General features: G+C 43.9%; 2 protein-coding genes across 8 annotated transcripts in view; both read right to left on the bottom strand.

Moving 5' to 3' along the window:
- The window catches only part of ARHGEF10 (Rho guanine nucleotide exchange factor 10), a 164,303-nt gene extending 163,418 nt beyond the window's left edge, over window positions 1-885 (bottom strand). For 2 of the 5 annotated variants that reach the window (XR_009762151.1, XM_061622893.1), the window contains exon 1: window positions 587-884. The gene's annotated coding sequence lies outside the window, so the exon portion shown is untranslated. Of the gene's footprint in view, window positions 1-516 lie in introns of all 5 variants that reach the window. The other 3 variants (XM_061622894.1, XM_061622897.1, XM_061622895.1) reach the window with 3 other exon arrangements.
- A 1,702-nt stretch (window positions 886-2,587) lies between these two features.
- On the bottom strand, window positions 2,588-25,126 carry CLN8 (CLN8 transmembrane ER and ERGIC protein). Of its 3 annotated transcripts, XM_061622891.1 has the most exons (4): window positions 24,542-25,126; window positions 23,899-24,012; window positions 19,111-19,787; window positions 2,588-10,496 (listed from the first exon to the last, which is right to left on the bottom strand). In XM_061622891.1, exons 3-4 carry the CDS (start codon window positions 19,654-19,656, stop codon window positions 10,173-10,175), a joined length of 870 nt encoding a protein of 289 aa, XP_061478875.1. In that variant the 5' UTR covers window positions 19,657-19,787; window positions 23,899-24,012; window positions 24,542-25,126; the 3' UTR covers window positions 2,588-10,172. The 3 variants fall into 3 exon arrangements, with proteins under 3 accessions (XP_061478875.1, XP_061478873.1, XP_061478874.1); XM_061622889.1 differs by lacking the exon at window positions 23,899-24,012; XM_061622890.1 differs by lacking the exons at window positions 23,899-24,012; window positions 24,542-25,126 and adding an exon at window positions 23,204-23,283.
- Window positions 25,127-26,438: the final 1,312 nt, after the last annotated feature.

Here is a 26,438-nt window from a genome sequence, read left to right as displayed (position 1 = left end):
ATTTAACAGCATCTCTTCTCCTAGTCCATTTCTTATCAGATTTGCTGAGCAAACAAAAGTCCATAAAGTGCTATTGCTTTGGCATCCGAACTGTGCGCATATAAGAATTTTTTAACCATGACACAACTAATGTCTGAATCCAGAAGAGCCTACACACCCATTCGCAGCTTATGAATCACTGCTCCATGGGGGGATAAATAAAGAGGCGAGGGGAGAAGAAGAAGAGGTAAATGAGCAGGGAGAGGCTTCAAATACAAAACAAGGAATAAAACTTTTCCCTTGCGGGAAAGCAGCCGCAAGATGCGCAGGCACGGCTGCTGAAAGAGGGTCTTTAGGCACCTGCCTTCAGAGAATGCGACGGGTGCATTGGTGGGGGGAACTACTCAGCCTATGCCCTCCAGAGTCTAGACACGTCACTCAGCTTTCCCCTCCACAAGCCCTTCTTCCTCCCCAAGGCGCGCAAAGCTCTCAGCCAAGATGCCCAAACGCACACAAAGAAACTCTCGCAGCTCTCACCATCAGGCAACAACACACTTGCAAGACGTACTCTTAACTATCTCTTCAGCGAATAAACATTCCCATTCACCTTTCCGCACTTCAGGGTTGGGGGCTATTACTGCTGCTTCCTTCGCCCACCTCACTTAACTGATGCAGGCTCGAACGTCCCTTCCAAGACATAGATATCCTGCACTCAGCATTTCTTCCACACAAGATACCCTGCCTAAGCGAGGATGTCGCTTGGAGCTAAAGCTTCACTTGATTGGAGGATTTAGGGAGCAATCCCACTTTCCCGTTGGCTCTCCTGACTGCCAGTCTCCCTGTTGCTGCCGCTGGAGAAGGAGAGGGCGCTGTGGTAAGCAGAGAGAGAGCTGGAAGAGTCGTCCTTCCCTCCCTTTCCCCTTCCACCCCCGTATACGCATGCATCGCATTCCTACGTTATCCACGTGACCCGCCTAATTGCCCTCTTTTGTACTGCTGGGCAACGCGGAGTTGGGAACTGTCAGCGTATCCTATTTGAATCCGGTCCAGAGCTTTGCAGCTCCTCCCTCAGCTACCGATAGACGAAGCTGGGAAGAACGGCTTGGTTTTCCCCTTGCCGCATAAGTGCCGCTGCCGCCAGATATACAAATCCTCCGTCTTATGCATTGCAACCGCTTGGCTTCTCTTCGCACAGTTCCAAAGTTCCAAACAACATCCTTGGTTGTATATTTTCAACAAGTTTTCTGTCAAAGTGTGTGCGTGTGGTAAAATTGAATGGAATTCCGCCTCGGTAGAAAAACTGCTGCCCTGTTTAATCTCAGCGTCTGGTTATCCAGTTGTTTTGACTAGCCCTATTCTTTACCCAAGGACCAAAGCTGCAGGGGCGGCTCCATCTGGGGATGCCTCATGTCGTCTATACATTACAGTGGTTTGCCTCATCAGCAGTATTTTGGGCGCTGTCTGTACCTGGCTCAAAAAGCCAGAACAGAAACTTTGTTTAAAAGGGGAAGAATAGTAAGCAGGTGTAAAGCTGCAGTAGCAAGGTAGCTTTGTGCAGCCCTCAAAATGATTGCTGGGTCGAATTTTAAAAGCCTACTGGGGAATTAAAGACTGATCCCTATGCTATTTTGGGGTGCTCAGCATTATATTATAATAATAGGACTGTCATCTCTCCCCTCATCGCATCCAAGGTCCTATGCCTTTCAGAGACACATAATAAATATTCAGAAGTTGCAGCATAGCTTTCCCCATTGCTTTACTGCCATGCTAGGAAAACTGCACCAGTTGAATTTCTGTATGCCACACATTGCCTCTGTCAGAAGAAAAAGGATAGCTCTACTGACAGTAAAGTGTATATTCTTCCCACTGAAGATAGGCAAGCTCCAGTTCTCACTAGATGTGTCTCTGCTGGTAAAGAGGTGCATTTCCAAGTCAATGAAGACAGTGAGATTGCAGCCATTGTAAAAAGTACCATGAACAAGTGGCCCTATCAAGTGTTGTTGCGTGCAGCAACACAATACAAATCTGCAAAATTACTTTGTTGGGGTGGGAGCAACAGTGTTGTAAAACAGGATATTCCTCATAGTATCAGTGAGCAGCGTATGAATTTTTAAACACAGAATTTCATAGGGGCCCTCACGAGCCAGAATGAAATGATGAAAAATGGAAATGGACTGCCTTCAAGTCGATCCCGACTTATGGTGACCCTATGAATAGGGCGTTCATGATAAGCGGTATTCAGAGGGAGTTTACCATTGCCTCCCTCTGAGGCTAGTCCACCCCAGCTGGCTAGGGCCTGCTCAGCTTGCCACAGCTGTACAAGCCAGCCCCTTCCTTGTCTGCAACTGCCAGCTGGGGGGCAACTGGGCTCCTTGGGACCATGTAGCTTGCCCACAGCTGCACAGGTGGCAGGGCACATAACCCCTGAGCCACTCACTGTGGGGGTGATCTTTAGCTGGCCCTTTATACCCAGGAGACATGAGCAGGGATTTGAACTCACAGACTCTGGACTTCCAGATAGGCTCTCCTCCCCACTGTGCTATACCAGCTTTAATGAAACAATAGCCAAACATATTTTATTTTTATTTATTAAGACATTTATTCTCCATCTTTCTGGTACAAATGCACTGCTTAGGGCAGCCTACAACATTTTAAACGTTACAAATTCATAAACACTGGAGAACAATCAACAGTAGAAACTAAGCCATAAAAAACATTGAATAGTGAAACAAAAGTCAGCCAGAATAAAATGGTTTTCAGCAACTGACAAAAATCAGCAAGTGAGGTACCTCATGAGCCAACAGTACTTCATGGGACAAGGTGTTCCATTATCACTACAGCTACTGGGAAAGCCTCTCTTGTTTACATAAGAAGGCTGTGCTTCCAAGGGAGAACACAAAGAGCCTCTTCCTCTGATCCTGGACCTAAGCCATTTAGAGCTATAGTTAAACATTAATCACAAACCCTTTGAATTGTGCCCCAAGCAAACTGGTAACCAGAGCATTTATCTATATTGGTCCAGATTGCAGTGCCTACAAGTGAAGCTTCTGAAGACTTGAAAAGAAGCCCCATGTACAATGTGTTGCAGTAATCCAACCTAGATGTGTATTAGGACTGGTCAGATCCAACCTACTCAGGAACACATACAGCTTGGTGCACCAGACTTAACTGACCAAAGACACTCTTGTCCACAACCATCATCTGTACATCCAGGTGTAAAGCCACATCCAGTTGTTGTTATGTGCCTCCAAGTCGACTACGACTTATGGCGACCCTATGAATCAGTGACCTCCAAGAGCATCTGTTGTGAACCACCCTGTTCAGATCTTGTAAGTTCAGGTCTGTGGCTTCCTTTATGGAATCAATCCATCTCTTGTTTGGTCTTCCTCTTTTTCTACTCCCTTCTGTTTTTTCCAGCATTATTGTCTTTTTTAGTGAATCAGGTCTTCTCATTATGTGTCCAAAGTAGGATAACCTCAGTTTCATCATTTTAGCTTCTAATGATAGTTCTGGTTTAATTTGTACTAACACTCAATTATTGTCTTTTTCACAGTCCATGGTATCCGTAAAGCTCTTCTCCAACACCACATTGCAAATGAGTTGATTTTTCTCTTATCCGCTTTTTCCACTGTCCAACTTTCACATCCATACATAGAAACTGGAAATACCATGGTCTGAATGATCCTGACTTTAGTGTTCAGTGATACATGGACAGCTGCTGCCAGTCAGTCAGTGCAGACAATCCTGACCTGACTCAGGCAGCATCTTATGTTGAAATAAGCTAATATGCAGAATAACATCATCAGAAGGTAAAATGGGGAGTGGGAATGTACTTACTATCTATATTCCACTTTTCTCTTCTAGGGGATGAGGAACAGAACACCACTTGCTCAGAAAGGAACAACACCTCACTGCATGTGTAAAAAAGGGGCTAGCTAGATTGTAGCTATAAAGTTATACAGAGTTAAGGGGTGAACTGATCACTCGCCACATTTTCAGCAACATTGATGGTGAAGGGTTGTAGCTCAGTGGCAGAGAACAAGCTTTGGATGGAGAGGCTCCAACCCCAGCATCTCCATGTAAGGCTGGGAAAGACTCATGTGTGAAACCCTAGAGACCTGCTATCAGTGTAGACAATGCTAAGCTAGATGAACCAATGTTCTGACTCAGAAGAAGGCAGCATCTTATATTCTTTAAGGAATGTTCAAGGTTCAAAAACAATGAATAACTCTAGATAAAAGATGGCATAATCACACACTTTATGAAAGATAGTTTCATTTACCAAATAGAAATATGTTTGACACTGAACACAAAGAAATAGGAGGAAGTCAATTCACCTACCTGTCTCCTATTCCTTGGGGCATCATACAACCAAAGGCTCTCGTTTTCATCACAACCTTCACTTTCTGGACATACTGGATCATACAGATCAGTTGTAGGCCAAACAACTCAAATTATACAGCAATGAGAGTGGTTGCATACTATAATCAGCATGGATTTTTCACATTCCACTGTTAAATTGAAAATATCCCCCATGCCATTCTGCTGCTTCCCATAAGCATAAGCTTATTTCAAAACAAAATCTTATAAAACACATAGTCCTGAACTCAGAAACGCTTGCTTAACAACCCTCTTAAGTTTTCACAGCAACTCACAAAACACTTAAGAGATTCCAGTTTTTAAATTCTGAAACACAAGTAAAAAAAACTAGACCCCCAGGGATTGGGCTCGTGGGAGTTGCAGTTCAAAACAGTAACTTTTCCAAGCTCTGGATTCACGTGGTGGTGATGAAATGCCTTGTGCTACCATTTTACTACAGTAAATTTGTTATTACTAGTTAATATACATTTGCCACTTATGAAGGAGTCGGAGTCAGACAGTAGAAAAATAGAGTCGGAGTCGAAGGTCTGGTGTACCGACTCCATAGCCCTGGTATACACACACACACACACACTTTGCTGCTCTGTTTGCTGCCCTGGGCTTCTTTGGGAGGAACAGCTGGGAAAGAAATGCATGTATGTAAATAATAACATGTATGTAAATAATAAAATGGAATTCAACCAGAGGCAATATGTCATTGAATACCAGTTGCTGCAGGATGTCTATTCCTTCATATCCTGCATGTGGGCTTTCTAAAAGCGTCTGGCCACTGTGGAAGGCAGGATGCTAGAAGGACTAAGCAGGACTACCGTATTCAAAGCACAACATTTTAATATCAGCTGCATTAGGGAGAAAGTGTTTTAACTACAAGCTGTTAGAAGTGAGCACTTTTTCATTAGACTGCTAATAGGAAGCGTAGCAATACAACCGACTACATGAATATGCAAAGCATTTCAAGTGCAAACAATATACTGCAAGGCTTGTAAAGTCAATGTTTTTTCTTCCTTTAAATGACAAACAAAAACCAATAAACCACTGATGGAACAAGAGGAGAGAAAAATCACACAACCTAATATATCAAACATTCTTTATTATACAATTAGAATCAAGTTTCTTGTTTTAGGAGACAAATTAAAGTGGTGTCTACACAAATTTCTTAAGTAACCCTCACCAGTTACAAGTGACAGTAACTGAAGATGGGGAAAAAAACAGCGTAAGACACTCTTTATTGCAGTTCAAGGACATAAGACAGAGGACAACTGCCTCTATTCAATCCTATCATCACCTCCTAGGTTCAAGACTCATGTAACTATGAAAGTTCAAATGGCATGGTGTTGGTTCACAGGTCTTGGCCCCACCTCTGTAGCATTCACTAAGTGTAACTAGGCATACTGACAAACACATCTGCCAAGATAACAGGAACCCAAGAGAGAAGAACTGAAAAGAGGGATAGCCTCTTCTGAACCACCCTATTTCCCCTTGCAAAATGCCTTCTATGGCGATTTATATTGGTTAACTTCCTGATCTGGAGCCTATTTGCATGGAAGAAATGACCTAGAACTGTCAGAGAGCATTTACAAAAGTCAATAGGCATGAAGGAAAATGATTATTCACTCCCCTTCAAGAAGAAAACAGAGTTGAAAACTTTTCTTTGTAGAATCGAGTTCTGTTCTCAGTATTTGAAAGAATCAGAAATGAAACCTGTATTTACACATAGAATAACTACTATCTGTCCCTAGGCTGTGCTTTTCTTCCCACCCTCACTTCTCAATAATACTCTGAGAAAAATACACAGTTCCGTAAGGAAACTCCTGCTGCAGGTTTGCACAACTGCACAAAGGGGAAAATTCAATTTAAACTATGGAGAAAATACTGTAGGCTCCCTAGGGTAGAGTGCTGCCCTGGGCTCCTACTGGGAGAAAGGACGGGATATAAATCAAATAAATAAACAGAGCAACACTTTTGGTGCCAAGCAGAACTGACCGAGGGAATTGGAGGGAGGCACAGGGAGAGCGAGAGAGAGAAGGATATGGGAAGCCATCTCAGCTAGTAGTGGAAGAGAATAGGTTAAACTCAAGATTTCTGCTTCTACATATTTTCTATCAAGGAAACATCTATAACTATATTTGATGCAACACTGACCCACAGAAGCATCCAGCCTAAATATATCAGTTTCCTAGATTTCTGTGTAAATAGGCTATGGGCAAAGTTGAATTCAGCTCAGCTCTTATCTAAAGTAAGTGCATACCGAAGATAAACCTTTAGGGCTACTTCATTTACTACACAGAGAGGCTGATCTCTGGGGAAACCAAAACTCTTAACTTCTGATCAGAATTTGACTAATAAGTGAACTTGTTAACACATTTTTAAAAGCTATGAGGGAAATATTCTAAAATGTATTATGATGTCTTTTTCCATGAAAAGCTCCAGTTGAAAGCTACCTTGGAATTTTAAAAAACTGGGTTGAGCTTCTCAGGCAAAATACACTTCCAGTTAGGGTTGCTAGGCTCAGGGCCTGAGAATGATTCTGTATCTTTAGAAGAGAAAATTCAGCCAAGTGCAGGTGTTCTTGCAACACTGTAATGGGAAAAACCACAAGGTGAAATTCTCCCTTCCCTCTGCGCAACTTTAAAAGATACAGAAGGCCTCTTGGTTGCCAGACCCAGCCTCCCATTACAGTGTTGCAAGAAAACCTCAACTTGGCTGAATTTTATCTTCTCTTACAAGATACAGAATCATTCTCAGGCCCTGAGCCTGGCAACCCTACTTCCAGTCCCCAGACCACTGCATGTGGAAAAAATTCCCCCTTCCCACAAGATTTTTTTTTCCAATTAATTTTTATTCAAATTTTCAAAACCAACTGGCATGTATGTGTCCTGAATTCCATATCATATTGTGAAACTACAACAGTAGGACACAACAGGCACCTAATTTTTAAAGAATGAATAAATAGTAGGTTGGATCCAAAGGTGCAGCTGCTCATGAAAGATACTTTTTTTCTTTCAGGGAAGACTTCTATGAACAGATGTTCCTTCTATCAGTGAATAGAGGATTTCTACTAATCACCATGCTGTGATAGCTGTAAATTTCCAATTCTGAATTTCTATAATTGCATTTACTCAACCATAAGGTTGCTCCTGTCTCATATTACCCCATCCAAGTATATACTAGGACAAATGCACAGTACTTTGGCCATAGGTTCTTCTGAACTAGACCTTCACAACTGCACATTAGTGTCTATTTGCCAAGGAAAGAGGGACCAGGAGAGAGAGAAAACCTGTATTTCTGCTCAGTCTTAACACTATCATGTTTATTTTACGAGCTCCATCAGTATGCATTAGTAAACAGAGAAACCACATTTCCCTTAAACTTTAGCATCATAGGTTGGAATGTAAAGCCACCAGTAGGAAGATTTATGCACTCAAAAAATAAAAAATGAACACACAGTGCAATGCTGTCTATTCAGAAGTAAGTCCCAGGGAGTTCAATGGTGTTTACAGGCAAGAATAGGTAAGCTGCCTCAATGCAATATCCTTTGTAAAATGTGCATGTGCGTTCCAGATTAGTTGATTGTATGTTCTGCTTGTCAAAGCAAGCTAACTATACATCACAACAACCATTAGGTGTCAGTGTTCTACAACTTTTCACCGGAACACAGATTCTTTAGTAGTTTCCTGCAACCTTTTTTAAAAAAGGATCACAGTAGATAATGTTGTCAAAAACTTCAGGTATTGCTTCCTCTTGGACCTTCAAAAACTTTTAATCCCTTTCAGAAGCATTTTAATACATGCCATTTGAATTGGGTTTCAGGGGCTAGAGTTGGAAAGGATAGAGGTCTGCCTTTTAGTACAACTTTTTTATTCTGTTATAGTAGGACTTTATATATTCTTTTAATTATTACCTGCCCTAAAACCTGAGGATGGGGCAAGCTTTAAGGTCAGTTAAGTAAAACTTCTCATGATGAAATTTTTGGCATTATGATAGAAGCAACTTTCTTGAGATACTGCATATATTTTCTGCCCATTAGATATGATCTACAACTAGGGTTTGGGCAATTTGTTCTTCCTTTCATCTATAAGCTGGCAGTTACTCTCAGGACTGTAAGATCCACACTGGACAGAAAGAAGCTAGTTAAGGCAAGGAGAAACTCGTGTGAAAGCAGCCTGCTTGAGCTAAGCAAGAGATAAGAGGAGAATATTCCAGAAAATGTTCCTAAAGAACAAGGGTGGGCTTACCAAAGTCTTCTGCAGTTTTATTTTTACTGAAATTCCCTTGGTGGTTTAAATGAAATAAGAGTAAACACTCAGGGTCTTTTAACAATTAAGGCAGAACTAATCTTAAGTGTTAGGTCACCTTCAAGTATGCCCTCTTGCTCATAAACATAACAAGCCCCTTTTAGAACAAGTTCACCCACTGCAATATTCATCACTAAAATCCTAACAACTAGCAGGGTTCTACTGGAAATTGGTCAGAGGCCCACAATCTACTTTCGGCCCCAATCTGTGGCACAGGATGCAAACCAACCCACAACCACTTGCCAGTGGGGCTTTGCAGAGCTACTGCAGCATCTGCAGTTCAGCTGGTCATGGCAGCAGCAGGGGGAAGATGATAATTAGGCCACATCCCTGTACTAGTTCCCGGCTGGTGCAGCAACAGGAGCCAGACCAGGCCTGATGTTGCTGCCCACCCCATTTTGGGGCTTTCCACTGGCAGGGATACCACCAGCAGGCCTCCCACCCATTCGGTAGCTTGACAGGAAGGATACATCCACTCAATCCAGACCCCCTCAGCCCAGCTCTGAAAGAGATGCCAAAGATTTACACTAGCCTTCTCCAACTTGCTGCATTCCAGATATTTTCAGCTACACTCTCATCATTCCTGACCATTTCGGAGTCGGGGTGATAGGAACTGGGAATCCAAAACATCTGGGGATCACCAGGTTTGGGGAAGAGTGGCTTACGTTGTATGAAGATGTTTATGCAATGAAGACTGTCTGTGACTGAATGTATAATTACATTATAATTGTGCCAAAAGGAATGAAACTTGTAATACTGATACACCAGCAACTTTCTCCCAAGCCTCAGGAGGAACGTTACATTTCATAGTATTTACCAAAAACAAAGCTCAAACATGTTTTGAATAATCCAACTACTTCTGTGATACAGATTATATTTTCAAGTTGCCTAGCAGCACGCTTTGCTCTTGTGTACTCTCTTACATTCTAAGCCGGGGGGGGGGGAGAGTGATCACATTCCTCCTCGCATACTTAAAAATATACTGGATTAATGTTTAGCATTCTCTGTAAACAGAGGTTTAGTTACAAACCCTGACTAATGAACAGAACTCTGTATGTCTATGTACAGCTGAAAATGAATCTAGAAAGATGGACATATCTAGAAACATCTACTGTCACTGGCAATCTTTTGGAGACAATTAGAAATAATGGTTTTCTGGGCAGTGATCTCTTCCTGGCCAATGTGCTTATGGCAGCTCCAGAAATGGCAGGCTGGCCTCCAAAAAGAGGCAGAACAGCCACCTTCACTACTGCATTTCCTTCTTTTCAGTTCTCTCTGTATTTCCCAAACATACCTAAAGGTGACCAAAGTTCAGGATTTGCCTGTAACATAGATATTTAAATCAAATCAGCAACACTAACATTATTTAATAATACTGATAAGAAAACCAGAAACTAGTAATAAATATGTTTAGATCCCTTAACACAAAAACTGAAGAGTCATGATCTTAGCTGTCTACCTACACTACATCCTTCTGGCCATGTTTTATTGGTGCCCGAAAAAAATCCAAAGTCGCCATCACAGCCCTTTCTTCTGGAACACATCCCCATTGGGCTTTTTGGAGGAGCCGTTTTCCATTGTTCTATTGGTAAAGTTCCAGTCAACAGGACACAGGAGCTGCTGTGTCTTTTTGTATGTCCAGTAGGGGTTAAGTATTACAGTGACAGCACTCAATCCTGTGAACACAACAGCAAAATGTAGGAGTCCCAGATTTTCTACCACAGCATTCCAATTGGAAATGCACACCCACCACATGTGGTAAGTGAGGATCATGCGGCAGTGAAACATGTGGATCATCACCCACTGGTTTGCCTTCCAAAAGAAAGTGTTAGACCAGCCGACCTGGAGAAGAAGAAAATTAAAAATCAGACTATATATATAATGCAGTATTTTTCACAGAAGTTATCTTAGAACATATTTCACATCAAATACCACCGCCAAAAATACTTGAAAAGCTGTCAATATACATTTTTACATACCTGACCTCCTAGAAGTCAAGTGTTTCAAGACACCTGGAGGCTTTTGAAATAGCCATGTTCTGACAGGAAGAGACACACCCACTTTGAAAGGGATAAGCTTGGGCTTGATGACTCAGTCAAAACACAGAGATGACAGTCATCTCAGAGGAGCAATATGAGTTGATACAGAGTTGATACAGACACATACTTTTCTAAATCAGGGGTGCTGGGTGCCTTTGGTGCCAGCAACTTAATGTTCTATGACCTGATGGCTGACAGTGGTGAAAGGGCACTCTGCACATGCCAAGTCATCCTCATTGCACTACATGTTCTAGGTCTCAGTCATAGCATTAGAAAAACACAGGAGAAACCCTGGTCTTAGTTCTAACACAGGAGTGAGAGTTGAGAGCTTATAATGAATAGCTATCTCCTAATACAGAAGCCTTTTAAGTTAATGTTTACTCACCAACAGAAGAGTGAACATTTGGGCAAGTCTGCATTAATTAAATTAACTCTTTAATGCAAAGAGAGCAGCTACCAGATTGTCCCTGGCTTGTGTCCCTGAATGTGGAATTTATTCTTTACTTAGCTAAAAGTCTTTGCACTCTTCAAAGTCCTTCCCCTCTTAGGAATGAAAAAAACTTTAGTGCTCTGGTATAAACAGGCTCCATTAAGTGAAATCCAAAGAACAAAAAAATAAAAGAAGCTTGAACCCCAAGACAAGTTTGTTTTAACGAAGTTCACAGAAATAGTTTCTTGTTCTCTTCCCCCAACTTCCCACAGTTCATTTCCACATCGTTCAGCATCCCCCTAAAAAAAAAAAAAAGGAAAAATCGAGAAAGGATTTTCAGGGGTTGCAGGTGGCTGCAGGAGGGCGGGATGGGAAACTTCCCTTCCATTAACTGCCTAAAGTTAACTTAACTTAGGATCCAAGTCAGTATTTCTAGAGAAATTCTAGATAAAACTGCACTGTGGTTGGCTCATGTTTCAGAACTGCAGATTATGTTTATTTCCAAACAAGGTAAAATATACAGTATGGTTAATCCACCCTTCCTCTTTATACAGTTACAAAGATTGTGCTGCAATTTCTAAGCACGCGATACCTTTCTGATCGCAAAGAGCATTCAAGAGAAAGAAAAAAGTGGCCCCTAAAGTTTCACTGTATAGTTTCACTGTAAACCCTGGCATAATTTCTTCAAAGAAATGCTGGAGTTTGTTTAGAAACAGCATCCTTTGATCTTTGAGACACCGTTCTCCTGCAAAATCTAATGGGTGGAAATATCTTTAAAAAAATTGTAACAAGACTTCATTCAGGAATACAAGAATAATATATGAAAATACTCCTGTGCAAGTGCAGAGTGCCTTTCCCTGAATATTAAGCCCCCAAATGAATCCCAATATAACTTAACGTCTCCCATACTGTTTAATTTGTGACCACACTCAGGGTACTGAAGAAATTTTCACAAGTTAAGCCACCAATAGTATCTCCCACCTTCATAAACAGATCACCACACTGAACAGAATGTATATATTTATTTTAAAAGATGGCTGTCTTCCATCATCGACAACTAATTCCATCTAGAAGGGATGTACTGAAAGGACTAATGGCTCATCCAAACACAGCGGGATAATCCACATTTTCCATATCCAGTTCGTCATCTGACAGTCCTCACTCTGCCCGTTTGTTCGCTCTTTCCCAATAAAAAAACCCTGCTTTTTTTGCGCCCACACATGCAGCGAGAGGACCCGTACTTCTTGTTTTCCCAGCTCCGCCCATAACACTCCCCCTATCAGCCAATTGGTCCACAAAATATGACGTATGTTCCTCTCCCCCTTTGCAACAAAGCACAACAAGGCACATACGAGCATGAAAGTTTGAATTTCCTGATGGTTTGCTAGTAGTGGCTGTAACAGAGTTCCTTGTCGCTCACCACTCTGGAGCAGCACCGGCCGGGGGGGTGTCTCCAGGTGCCCCTGACCATCCAGGGGGATTGTGGGCAGTGCAAGGGATCAGCGCTTGTAATCGCCGGGCGAATCCCCCCCATAACCCTTGGGCTCATTAACTGCAGGGTTCAGCCCCAGACTGTTATGCGGCTCGGCAGCAGGAATGCTGCCCCTGAGGGAAGCAAAGAGCCCCCCCCCACAGGTGGCTGCTCTTGGCTTAGGCAGGGAATGCGGGCAAACAGCCCTGCGTGCTGCTGTGTTAATCTGCGCTGAAGCGACCAGCACAGGCTTTGCGGTGTTCCCTCTGATAAAAGAAGCATGCAAACCACTTATATGCCTATAATTCCTGTATTTTTGTTTGTTTGTATTTGCAATATTTCGCAAAACCGACGGTATGCTTTTCTACCTTTACGCATATTAACGTTTCTGGAGATACACATGATTGCAATTCCACTTCTTTCTCCAGAACAGCAAGTAACGATGTGTCATGTCTAGGAAGGTAGACCACCAGTCTCTATGGTTGCGGGTGGCTGAGACGCTCTAGCAAACCACTTATATGCCAATAATTCCTGTGGGTTTTTTGCTTGTATTTGCGATATTTCGCAAAAGCGACTGTATGCTGTTCAGCTCAGCTGGGCTGAGAGAACCTGCAGGCTGTGGTTGAAATTGACAAGACTCAAAGAGAGTAGCCTTGCAGGCAGGAAAGTAAAATTGACTAAGAGTGCATGAGTGTCTGTAATCCAAGAGGAAAGCCTCTATTTCTTTTCTCCCCCTCTCCCTCCACTCTGGATGCCTGGAAGCAAAGACCAATATGTTCAAGAAGGGCATTTGATGCAGGGGGGTGAGGGGTGGGAGGTGGAGGTTAGGCAAAGATAAATATTTTCTCCCTTGAAAAAGTTTACAAACAACCACAATTGCAGATCTCACCCTGAGCGGCTGCCCAGTTTACAGGCTGGCTAAAAATTAACCACTGTTGCTGCTTCTGCGCAAATGCGCTTTTTTGCATCTGTGCAGTAGAAGTTGAAGGGGGGGGGCAACACCATACCATTGCTCTGATAGGTTCCTTTTTCCCGGGCTTTCCCCAGACATTCGCGCACATGCGCAACAGTGGAAATACGTGATTGGCTGAGAATGAGGGAAAGGGTATGGGGAACCGCCCAAGAACTGCCCATCAAACGCCCACAGCTGTAAAGTCCGCAGTATTGCATCCGAGCACCTGAAGGTACAGCGGATGATTCCCGGTTTAAAAAAGCAAATCGCATGATTTGCGGTATTGCAGAAGCGGATTTAACCGCGCAAAAATGCGCAAAAGCGCGCGGCGTCATATGGACGACCAAAAAACAATGAAAACACAAAGCAATCATGTCACACATTTTACAGTCATCTGGATGAGCCCTAAAATGTGCCAAGACTGTCAAGGATATCAGGAGGCCCATTTTCCTTTGCCTGCTAGGATTAAAATCAAACTGTGTGTGCAAGGGCACAACACTCTGCAAGTGCCACTGATCAGCAGTGACTGCAAACCTCGTTTTGGCCTAGCTGCATCTTTATCTGCCACTTGCCTTCAATTCACAAACTTCCTGATTCCAAGGAAAATGGCTGATGGCAATAAAATAGTTTCCAGGCAAAATAGTTTTCCCCCAACACAAAGTACCTAGGGTTTTTAGAATTTTAATTATGATTTTTTCCTGGTGGGTGGGATTCCAGTGCAGCTACTATACTGCAGAATAGGGTTGCCAGGTCGGAACCATCCAAAAACCTGAGAAAATGGGGGCGGGCCCTAGTGACGTCATGGGGCAGATCCTAGTGATGTCATGGGGCGGGCCCTAGTGATGTCACAGGGCGGGCCCTAGTGACCTCATGGGGCAGGCCCTAATTATGTCATTAAGCATGATACATTAAGTATCAACCACAGTTGCTTGGAGCATACCATTCAAAAAAATTATCTGATTGTAAATTAAAATAGAAATCTTACCTAAAATAGGGTGTTCCCAGGTCCAGCTGAAGTGACAAGGTCATTCCTTCTCACAAGCTTTGGGAGCATGGATGCAAAATGGAAATGGATTGCCTTCAAGTTGATCCCAAATAGGGTTTTCATGGTAAGCGGTATTCAGAGGTGGTTCACTATTGCCTTCCTCTGAGTCTGAGAGGCAGTGACTGGCCCAAGGTCACCCAATGAGCTTCATGGCTGTGTGAGGATTCGAACCATGGTCTACCAGGTCATAGTTCAACGCCTTTAGGGAACATTTAATCTAGCTTACTTGCTTCTGGCAAGAAGGGTTTACGTGCCCTCAGGCCAGGCCATTATTGGAAGAAAGGAGCCTAGTGTTGCAGAGATGTTAGATGGGAGCACAGATGGATGCCCCTGAAGGCAGCAATTCTAAACATGCTTATTAAGGAACTAAGCCCCATAGAACTCAATAGGACTTACTTCTGAGTAGATATGGTTGCAGCCATGTTAAGGACAAGGGAGGGCATTCTAGGCAAGCAGTTGGCAACTGCCTGTTAGCATTGTGCTGTTGCTAAGACTTGACTGGGGATCGTCCACAAAGTTATCCATAGGCCACTGCAACTTTAGGTGTTGGCTACTGTTCTATCTCCAAGTCGATTCTGACTTATGGTGAACCTATGAATAGGGTTAGGGTTTTCATGGTATGCAGTGTTCAGAGGGGGGTTACCATTGCCTTCCTCTGAGGCCGAGAGGCAGTGACTGGACCAAGGCCACCCAGTGAGCTTCATGGTTATGTGGGGATTCGAACCCTGGTCTCCCAGGTCATAGTCCAGCACTCTAACCACTACACCACACTGTCTGTAACCAGCAGCATTCTCTGCATACACACCCTAAAGAATTATATATTGCAAAGCACTTTTCACAAAAAAAGTATTCTAAAAAAATAATAATTACAGTTCCACACTCCTGACCACAAAATTTAAACGTTGTACTAAATAATGGTATTGGGGGGGGGGGGGAAGAGATAATCCACATATAAAACTGATACTATCTAACAACTAACAAGGTTAGTTTGTCTTTTTTCATGCTGATCTAGTCAAGACTCATGGGTGAAAAGAAGGGGCGTCACTACCGGGGTGCGGAGGGTGCGGCCCGCACCCGGGTGTTACCATGAGGGGGGTGACACCCAGAGCTGCCCCGCCCTGCCCCATTGCCCGGCAAGGCTGCTCCAACTCCTTGGAGGCAGGCGGGCGGGCGAGACTGGGAGCAGCATCGGCGGGATGAGGGAGGCGCGCCGGCATTCCCAGGACTTCTCCGGCTGGGTGCCCCTCCGGTGCGCGCCCTCCCAGGGGCATGGACGGGGTGGCTGGACTCGAGTGCGCGTGCATGCAAGCCCAGCCACCTCATCCATGCCCCTGGGAGGGCGTGCACCGGAGGTCTGCCCCCCCCCGCACTCCCGCTAGTGACGCCGCTGGTGAAAAGGTTTTGCTATTTAAGCCAAGGTTTTCCTGTCATTGATGGCTGAGAAAGAGAGAAAGTTAATGGAACAGGCAGTTTAGCTTTATGTAACACACACACACAGATGATGGCAGGCTTGTAGAGAGAGAGAGGAAAGAGGGCAAGAGAACATACACCAGTTGCCCCCCAATTTTTTTATTCCTGTTAGCAAATACTGATTTTAGCAAATACTGAGCAACAAAAAATGCCCCTAAAAAGAAATATGAAGACAGCAGAGCAAACAGTGAAAGAGTGGTGGACTAGTAGAGATTAAGGATTTGAGCTCGTGGATGCAGGGCAGGAGTGAAATGGAGAGGATTTGGGGACAGAGGCTATGATGTGGTCGAAGGGAACTAGAATCTCGACCAATTATAAGGCAGGCACAGGGTTATGGAGAGGGGCAGACAGAGACAAATGCCAAGAGATGCTAGCAGAGCGATCCTATGCATGTTTGTTCGGAAGGAAGCCCCTGGAGTCAATGGGACTTACTCCCAAGTCAGCGTGCACAGGCTTGCAGCTTCAGAGGAGACAGAGGGCTAAAGCATCTGCAAAATTTCTGAGGCATCATGCGGGAGTGAAGGGCAACCTGGCAGAGTTATCAGAGGACACTTCCACAGAGAGAACTGAGGGGTGTCTAAAGCAGCCCTCCCCTAGGAAGGGGGGACCTCACAGAGTTTTCCCCCAAAAGGATAAACTGGGGTTTGGCAACTTATACCCTGCTTGCTCCAATTTCCTCCCTCACTGTGCTGGAGCCTGGACACCACGGAGGAAGCCTGGGCTCTGCTCTCATTGGGCCTCCGCCCACAGGGGCAGCCAATGAAAATGTGCGGTGGTGTTTGGGAAGGCGAATGGAGTCCTTCCCCTGCCGTGCTTGCCTGCGTGCAAAGGAGGCGACGCAGAAGCAAGGGAGAAATTGGCGTCTTCGTGTCACAAAAACCAGAGATCAAAGAACTTTGGGGTGATTCTAGCCGGAGGTCAGAAGAGCAAGGGCTGCACCTGAGACTCCGGCCGTTTGCTGGAGACCTGGCATCCCTACTGCAGAAGTGTAGCAGCAGCTTTCAGCTTTTTAGTCTTTTGCTCTAAGCCACAATTTCAATCTAAGCAGACAAAAGGTTTCTAATGTGCTGGAATGAAGAAAAGTTTTAAAACGGCTTCAAGCACTAGCTGTTTTCATAGATGATGATTCTAGGATGCTGCCTTACACCGAGTCAGACCATTGATCCATCTAGTTCAGTATTTAAGCAATGATGGGCAGCAACTATCTAGGGTTTTCAGACATGTGTCTTTCCCAATCCTACGTGGAAATGCTAGGGAATGAACCTAGGGTCTTTTCCATGCAAAATATAGGGTCTCTCACTGAGCTAGAGCCCTTCAAGTGAAAATCAGGACTTACTTCTACATAACATAAAGTAGAGGACCCTGCTAGTGCTACTGGGGGTCTGCCAGGGACCCCAGCCCAGCTGATGGAGAGCTGGCTGAAAGCCCAAAAATGGGACAGTCCAGGAGCATGGCAGGGGAGGAGCCGTGGGGGGGACTTAGCAACTTCCAAATCCCCCTTGCAGCGTTCCCTCGATCCCCATAATTCCGCTGACTAATAGTAAAAAATTATTATGGTGGCCTATGGAAACCACTTATTCCCCAGTAGGCCTGTTCGTGAGAGCCAGCTCTTCTCGTCCGGCTCCCATGCGCAGCTCCCAACGGAGCTGGCGCTCTGCCAGGCCAGCAGCTCCTAAGTGGTATGTGGATGCCACAGAACTCTCCACCAGCTCCTTCTCCACCAGCCCCCCATAATTTGCTCTGTGGGTCACCAAATATTGTAAGATACACAAAGATTTCATTTTGTCTCTACCTATTCTTTGATCAACCTCAACACAGATGTTAAACTCATAGATTGGATTTCGAACACAGCACACTGTCTGATAAGGGCAATTATTTCGAGTGTAACATTTTCCAGTTAGGTTTGCCTTCACAAAAATGACAATTTGTCTTACAATTGGTCTCACAGCCCTCTATTTTCAGACTATGCCATCAGCCATGATTAATGGCCAACAGCTTTGCACTCCTCTGGCCCAGCATATATTTCTTTGCAGAACCACCAAATTATTCCACATTGGATCTTATTGTTGTCCTTTAAACCTGGGATCTTTTTTTAGTTTCTGGATATGATTTTATTGGGATTACACTAAAAAAAAGTCTGGAAAAGGTGTATCTTTAAGTCACAAACAAGTCAGTATAAGGAGTCTCCTTTGCACTTGCTGCTGCTAGAAACTGACTTGTTTTATTACTTTGTTAGCTGCCTTTTTATTTTTTTAAAAACATTTTATTTAAAATGTTTTTTAAAATAAAATTCTTTCCATTTCCTTTGAAGCCCCTTAAAACTATAAACAAACTAAAGAACAATTTAAATTACATGCATAAAATTTGTGGAAGGCATTATTGAATAAACATTTAATATTTCATTCTGGAAATGCTCAGGGAAATAAGTTACTGAATCCTCCCTTTATGTATTTTATTTCATATTTGAAAGATTATGATAGGCTTTTTTATTATTTGAATTACTTGACATGTTTTTGCTCAGCTGTGGCTATGCCACTTGGTCCAGATGTGTACTTTAGTTTTGACTATCAAGTGGTTGTGTGTCATGATGACTAAAGATCCCTGTACAGGGATTATCTCTGGCCCTCCGCCGCAGGCCACTTCTCCACCTAGAGACTCATGCTCCTATCATCAAAATTCCAGAGTAGGCAATGAGCTAGGCCACAACTAATGCAAGGGGAGACTGAGAGCTAGGGCCCAGCCCAGGAGACTGGACCTTTAAGCTCACCACTCTCCAGGAAAGAGGTGGATCTGACAATGGTAGCATGAGCAAGATAAAAAGGCCTCATTTTGCTTCCAGGCCTTGGCAGACCAAGTTGTTCACTCAGAGCTCTTTGAGGCTCTGCATCTCAGGCCTGCCTTGCCCTACAGGCTTCCACTCAAAGACAGGGCAACATAGTTATATGTTGGTGTTACCATGAAGCCAAATATCAAGTTGCTGGTTCAACTATGGTCTTTCATAAGTTCACCATTTAGTTAATAACCTTCCATTTGCTCAGCAATACCTCACCTTTAAAAGCATCCACGATATGCAAGTGAAAGGTGTGCTCATCTCGAGTAGCATCCCCATCAAGGGTATGTAATGTCCAGACTTTATGTTGGTTACCAGACCAAAAAAGCCACCAAAGGCAAGGAAATGGTGAACAACTAAGAATAAGTCAAATGTTCTGAAGACAACATTAGATACATGAACAGCTGCATTTTCAAGCAAGAAGAAGCCAGAGGCTATTAGGCAGTTGAACCAGCTCCAGTCCTGCTGGGAATACACCTTGTCAGCCTGAAAAACTGGATCCAGAAGCAAGGCCCACAAGCCAGCAACACAACTCTGAATGCCAAACACACCTCGTGTAGCAGCCAGATTCCAAAAGACTTTCTCTTTTGCAGGCAATAAACGGTAAGTGATTACCATCCATGAAGATAGACAGTGCGAGAGAAAAAACACTCCCAAGTAGACAAAGAAGCCAGCTGCAACTAGTTTCAAACGAACTTCCCACAGAACATAATCCCATGAAAATATGGATCTGGGGGATGTTGCCCCATCATTTTCAAGGTTCATTTCTTCAGTTTATGCTGCAACGCTGAACTTGTAGAGAGTTTTGGGGGGAATTCTCACCCCTGTGTCAGGTCTGTTTAAGGATCTTGAACTTTTGCCCTTACATTGAACAGCGACAAGATACACACTGCCATCTGCAGATAAAGACAAGAGAAAAAGTTATACAAAACTGTACATATGCACGTGTGTGTATATATATGGAATCATGGAATCCAGGACATATGTGGGCGGGGATGGTAATATGGTTGTTTACCACCTATCATCAGCCACCATTAATGGGACTCTGAATCCAAACACTATAAATATGCATGTTTGGAAATTGTTATACCAACCATATCATATTTCACAGCATTCAGCTTTAATGTAAATATGCACTTCTGATATCTAAACCCATTAGCCACAATATAGAGTTTAAGTACTACGTGGGAGAAAATCAGAAACCTGTAGCCCAGGAGGCAAACTAGAGAGGGAAAGGATTTAGGTGCAGAGAAGAGTATCTGTTGTAGACCATAGATTTACTCACCACTGACAGGTAAAGAGCACTGCAGATTTTCTTCTGTCAGGGCTTTCTACTGACACTATGTGCCGCCTCTCTCATAGCTGTTATATACATGTGCGCCAAGAGAGGGGGCTGGGGGGCTGCCCCCACTAACTCCCTCCCCCACATTTTTTACAATAAATAAATAAATTACAGAAAAAATGTTTTCCCCCCTCTTTTCACCCCCCCGCCAAACTTTTAGGCTGGCTATGGGCCTGCATACATGCACACAACAGTGATTCAGATCATGGCTTTAACTAAACATAATTTAACATATAGAGCCAATAACCAAGTTGTATTGAATAAAGCCTTCAAGCACCAACTTCTTTCTTAAGATTTTTATATTGATTGTTCTTACTTCTACATCTGCAAACAACTTTTATCATGTATTAATAGACAATAATAACCAAGTCTGAAACCAAGTCTGGAGATGGCAGGTGTTGCCACCACTCACCATATGCTCAGAGGCACATGTTACCAAATTCTTCCAAGCTACACAGCAAGTGGATTGGACTGTGAAAGACCAACCCAAACTGTGTTTGCATTTTGACAAATTTGTAGGGCAGGACAATATCTCAGAAAGGATGTTAGGTTTCCTGCTCCCCCGGTGCATTCACTATAGCTGCCCAATTTCCCTGCTTTTTAAAGTTTGATAGAAATATCTGTGGGCTATAGGTACGTTCTTAAACTGCAAGGTTTTTTGCCTATTAGTGAATTTCCATGCTTTTTAATCAGGGAGGTAAGAAATGGGATCCTGTCCAAGTTTGCTGAGAATGGATTGATCATTTGCATGCTTATTGAGTTCAGTGGGACTTACTCCCCTGCAATCATGCTTAGGATAGGTGAAACTGACCACAGAGGATGGGGAGGGGAGGAGAGGAAACACAGAAGGAAGGACTGGGATGGGAGCAGGCAGGACGGGGATGGGAGGAGAAGGACAGGTTTGATCATTTGCATGTCTATTGAATTCAGTGCAATTTAATCCTGTGCAATCATGCTTAGGATAGGTAAAACTGACCGAGGGAGGGAGGGCTGGAGTGGGCAGGAGAGGTGAAAGAAGGAAGAGGGGAGGATGAAGGGAGAGGAGAGGGGGAGGAGGGGAAAAGCAGGTCTGATCATTTGCATGCTTATTGAGTTCAATGGGATTTATTCCTATGCAATCATGGTTAGGACAGGAAAAACTGGCCATGGGGGAAGAGGAGGGAGAGGGGAAAGGAGCTTATTGGAGGGGGGCAAAGGAAGGGGGAGGGGAGGACAGGTTCGATCATTTGCATGCTTATAGAGTTCAATGGTATTCTGTGCAATCACGCTTAAGATAGGTAAAACTGACCATGGGGAGGAGGAAGGGGAGGAGGAGGAGGGGGAAGGAGGGGATTGGAAGGGGATGGGGAGGGAGGGGCAAAGGAAGGGGGAGGGAAGGGGCAAGAGGGAGGGGATAGGAGGGAGGAGAAGGGAGGGTGGGTTTCATCAGCTGCATACTTTTTTGAGTTCAACAGAATTTATTTCTGTACAATCGTGTTTGAAAATGGAAATGGACTGCCTTCAAGTCGATCCCGAATTATGTTGACCCTATGAATAGGGTTTTCATGGTAAAGGGTATTCAGAAGTGGTTTTACCATTGCCTTCTTCTGAGGCTGAGAGGCAGTGACTGGCCCAAGGTCACCCAGTGAGCTTCATGGCTGTGTGGGGATTCGAACCCTGGTCTCCCAGGTCGTAGTCCAACACTGACCTGGGGGAGGGGCGGGGAGGGGGAGGAGATTGGGTGGGTGGGCACTGAGCAGAAGGGAAGCCCCTTTCCTTTCCAAAAGGAAAACACTGTGAACAGAATCATTGCTTTTCAGCATTTCCCCCACCTTTTTATTCTACAACAGGCACATGTAGCCTCCTACCCACATTTAAACCAAAGCTGTCCCTGGCCACATCCACACCAGGCTTTTATTTCACTTTGGACAGTCATGGCTTCTCTCAAAGAATCCTCGGAAGTGTAGTTAGTGAAGGGTGCTGAGAGTTGCTAGGAGACACCCTGTTCCCCTCACAGACCTGCAATCAGAGTGGCTGACAAACCACTCTGGCCACTGGAGCTCTCTCAGTGGAACAGACGTCTCCTCACAGCACCCTTGACAAACTACACTTCCCAGGATTCACTGAGGGAAGCCATGACTGTCTCAAGTGAAATCAAGTCTGGTGTGGGTGTGGCCCCCTGATTAGGCAAGCCCAGCAGCTGGGAGTCCGGCTTTTAGAACTCTGACAGTTGGTTCTTACTGAGTATGCCCCGTGCTATCATAGGGTGCCAGCCAAAATTTCTTAAATTAATTAAAAATCAGCCAGGCATTTCTTAAACTTTTTAACTGCAGAAGATGAAGGTCAGAGTATGGGGCAAGGTCAGTATTAAGATTACAGGTACTCTGTGAACATGGCTGATTTTTAATGAATTTCAACAGATTATGAGAACTCTGAGAGAAAAAAGACCAAAAGGGCTCTGGTTTTTTTCCCTCTCTTTATAGACTTTGAACTCTCGATTCTCTCTCACTGTTTTATGTATCGCCACGAAAATTGAGAGGGTTGTTAAGCAAGCATTTCTGAGTTCAGGACTATAAGATTTGTAAGGTTTTGTTTTGAAATGAGCTTATGGGAAGCATCATAATGACTTGGGGGGTATTTTCAATTTAACATTGCGGAATGTGAAAAATCCACGCTAACTATAGTATACAGCCACTCTTTAAAGTACACAATCTGCATGTTAGAGCACACAGGAAATGAACAAACCAGCCATCTCTGTCTTATGCTGCCACTTAATGCATGGGCAACAAAGAAACCTAGGGCAATAAGTGGCCATTGGTTTTATGATTTTATAGTTTTATGATACACCATCTTGATTTTTTTAGTTGGTTTATAAATACTCTTACAAATAAATAAACTAACAGAGCAATCCTAACTACAGAAAGCCACGGTAACTTACACCACCTTAAGTTACCCCTATTCCAAATTCTGTTCAGGAGGAATCTGACTTACATCACTCTGTTTTCCAGCTAAGTTTTGCAGGGTTGCTAGGTCACATTATTGAGATGAAAGGACTTTGGAATTGGTGTGAGTTTCTCCTTGCCCTGTCCCACCCCCATCATACCCCAGAACATCCTTTTGAGGGGATGTATGCTGGCATAAATTTGTCTCCTTGGGTTCCTACTGGGAGAAAGGGTGAGATATACATCTAAATAATAATAATAATAATAATAATAATAATAATAATAATAATAATAATAATAGCGCTGACTGAAATTCTGCAGCCTGAGCCGGGATGAGCAATTTAGGTGGCGCATCTCCAGCTCAGTGGAGGTGAGGGTCTTATGCCAGTGTAGCCCTTGCTGAGCTAAAATAGCCCAAGATCCACCGACCTCAAACTCTTTATCCCAGCAGATTTGAGGTTTGGATTGCACTGTCAAAGGCAAGTTTATTTGATCATAATCTGCGAAGGTTATCATTTATTTCAGCAAATGTATTTTAAAATACTCCACATAACTGTCTTGCTTTAATGTTCTCCAGTTTCAGTTTAATTTATGATTTTTTGTAATTAGCATTTTACTCATAAGTAAGCCTTGATTAGCTCAAAGGCCCGCATTAATCTCATTAGAAGGGGGGAGATGTGGGAAGAAGGGAACAACTTCAGACATTTGGGACAAACACTGAGCTGTATAATAAAACAGAGATACCAATATTTTTCAGCAACGGTCTGGCTGGTGCTAGGCATCCGAACTGCAGTATTTGTCTAATAAGCAAAAATTGGACCAGGCCATGTTATTCTGTCATGCGAAGGAAGACCGACGCTAAAAAGCAAAAAGCATTAACCACGGTTTGTGGGTATTCCTTTAAACATCCACTACACTTTCTAAAAACACATCAAGGTTACAGATCTCTCCACTTAAAACTGAAGCAAGAGATCATACGATGTGCAGTCGTTTGACTCACTATAAACCCTTCCCGAAAAACCGTCCTTGAGAGCCAAAGGAAACAAAATACACAGAACAAAGTCCTCAATGGAATGTACTCTCCTCGCAGGATAAGCCTCTAACGGTTAATTATATCATGCCTTCTCCCGCTTCCGAACCACTGATCCAAACTCATCCTGGAAAGTAGATGTGATATCAATTCATAGTTATCCCCTTTCTCTCTCTCCCTCCCCTTCATATCACCCCACCAGTTCCCTGAAGTTTATTGCAACCAACACAACGACACAGACGATGCAATTCGCAGGCAGTGGCGATTTCTTCCCATTTACTCTGAAGAATCCTCCCCCCCCCCCAAAAAAAGAAAAGCTCCTTTGGCCGCCGTTAAAATATATTATACGCCACTTACTGGCCACAGGATGTTTCAGGAACACAGGCCTCCGTTGCCTGATCTGATCTGCTGCTGCTGCTGCTGCTGAGAACTGTTTCGCACTCGCCCCCCTCCGTCCCTCCCTAGCCAGGTCTTCCTGTCATGCGCTTCTTCTCCACCGCCACACCACAAATCAGCAGAGACGAAAGGCTTCCTCGCCCCAGGGGCGTCAATTGCACGAGAAAAGGCAGGAGGGATCCACGCTTAGGGAACGATGCGCCTACACGCGCGTACCTGCTCTTCCCCGTGTCCGCTGAAATTTGGAGCAAACAATTTTGCTTCACAGGAAGGAAGGGAAGGAGGGAGGAAGGAAGGGAGGGAGGCGCGAACCAAGTAGTCAAACCAGAAACATCTCCGCCTTCAGAAGGATCCGGGCCCCAGGCCTCGTTTCAAAAACATTTTAAAATAACAAAGGAGAGAGAGAGAAACATTTTGAATCGCCTTGCAAAACAGAGGAGTCGCGCGGTACTCGATTTATAAAAGGAACCCTTCTCAAGCTCTGGGGTGCCTTGTAGTACCCTGTCATGTAAAGAGATTGCTGTGCAAGCGGCGCCTGACCGTGCCTCACGTGATGAGTTTCACAGGCAAAATAAACCGTTTTTCCAAGGCAGCTAATATGAAGACTTCCTCAGGGGGAAGACCCGCCGAGCACAGTATAATTTACTTCCAAGCGTATGTGCCTTGGAACCGCATTTAACACAGTGCGATTTTTATTCTGAGTAAACATGCATTGGCTTGCGGCCATGCAGCCCCACCTTATGTGTGCGCGGCAGTAAATACCACTAAGTTTAGTGATCCCCCCAAGGAGATGAGCGCAGTGCTCAGTACATTTACTTGGAAATAAGAGCATTAAGGCTTCAGTTCTTTACACACTTATACCTGGGAGTAAGTGCCATTGAACTCAGTAGGTGGAGTAGACAGGCATAGGTGACATATAACAATGCATTGCACTATGATAAATTGCTTGCAAAAATGTGTACATTAGTCAAAACTGCCTACAAAAATGTGTTCATTAGAAGGAATTTGCAGGAAAATGCTGGAGAATTTTCATGAGATTTTTTTTTAATCGCAAATGGCTGCAGAAATGTGGAGAACTGAATTTAAGGCTGTCTCCTGGGTGAAGGGCCAGCTAAAGATCACCCCCACAGTGAGTGGCTCAGGGGTTACGTGCCCTGCCACCTGTGCAGCCGTGGGCAAGCTGCGTAGTCCCAAGGAGCCCAGTGGCTCCCCAGCTGGCAGTTGCGGACCAGGAAGGGGCTGGCTTATGCAGCTGTGGCAAGCTGAGCAGGCCCTAGCCGGCTGGGGAGGACTAGCCTCAGAAGGAGGCAATGGTAAACCCCTTCTGAATACTGCTTAACATGAAAACCCTATTCACAGGGTCGCCATAAGTCGGGAGCGACTTGAAGGCAGTCCATTTCCGTTTTGTATCTTGTGCCAGTTGCACAACAGCTGGCATGTTTTGTGTAGCTCTTTTGAAATACAATTATTGTGGGGAACTAATATAGTTCCTTGCCCTGTTGCTTTTCTCTTTGTCTTCTTGTGGCAATAGTGAGGAGTTCTGGGAGACCTTCGGGTAATCACTATGTATGTCAAGAGCAGTGTATGTTGCCTCACACTGTAAAATTGTTATAGTTGATTTTTATATATATATTTTTTAAATAAACAGATTTTTAATATGAAAAGTACCCTTATCTCCTGGTGTTGGCATTAAAATTAGGTAGCGTAGGGTCGACATTTTCTAGTGAGGCTCTTTTTTCAACAGGGCTAGCTTTTCCAAATATGCAGATTCATTGTTGAGAAACACTTTTGCTATTGGATTTCTGCCTTTTAGACAGCTGTTTAGTTGTTGTTGTTATATGCCTTCAAGTCAAGCCTT

This window comes from Rhineura floridana, chromosome 4, assembly GCF_030035675.1.
Source record: "Rhineura floridana isolate rRhiFlo1 chromosome 4, rRhiFlo1.hap2, whole genome shotgun sequence".
NCBI lineage: Eukaryota > Metazoa > Chordata > Lepidosauria > Squamata > Rhineuridae > Rhineura > Rhineura floridana.
Note: the sequence above shows the minus strand (reverse complement) of the source record. Positions and strands in the feature narration are given on the sequence as shown.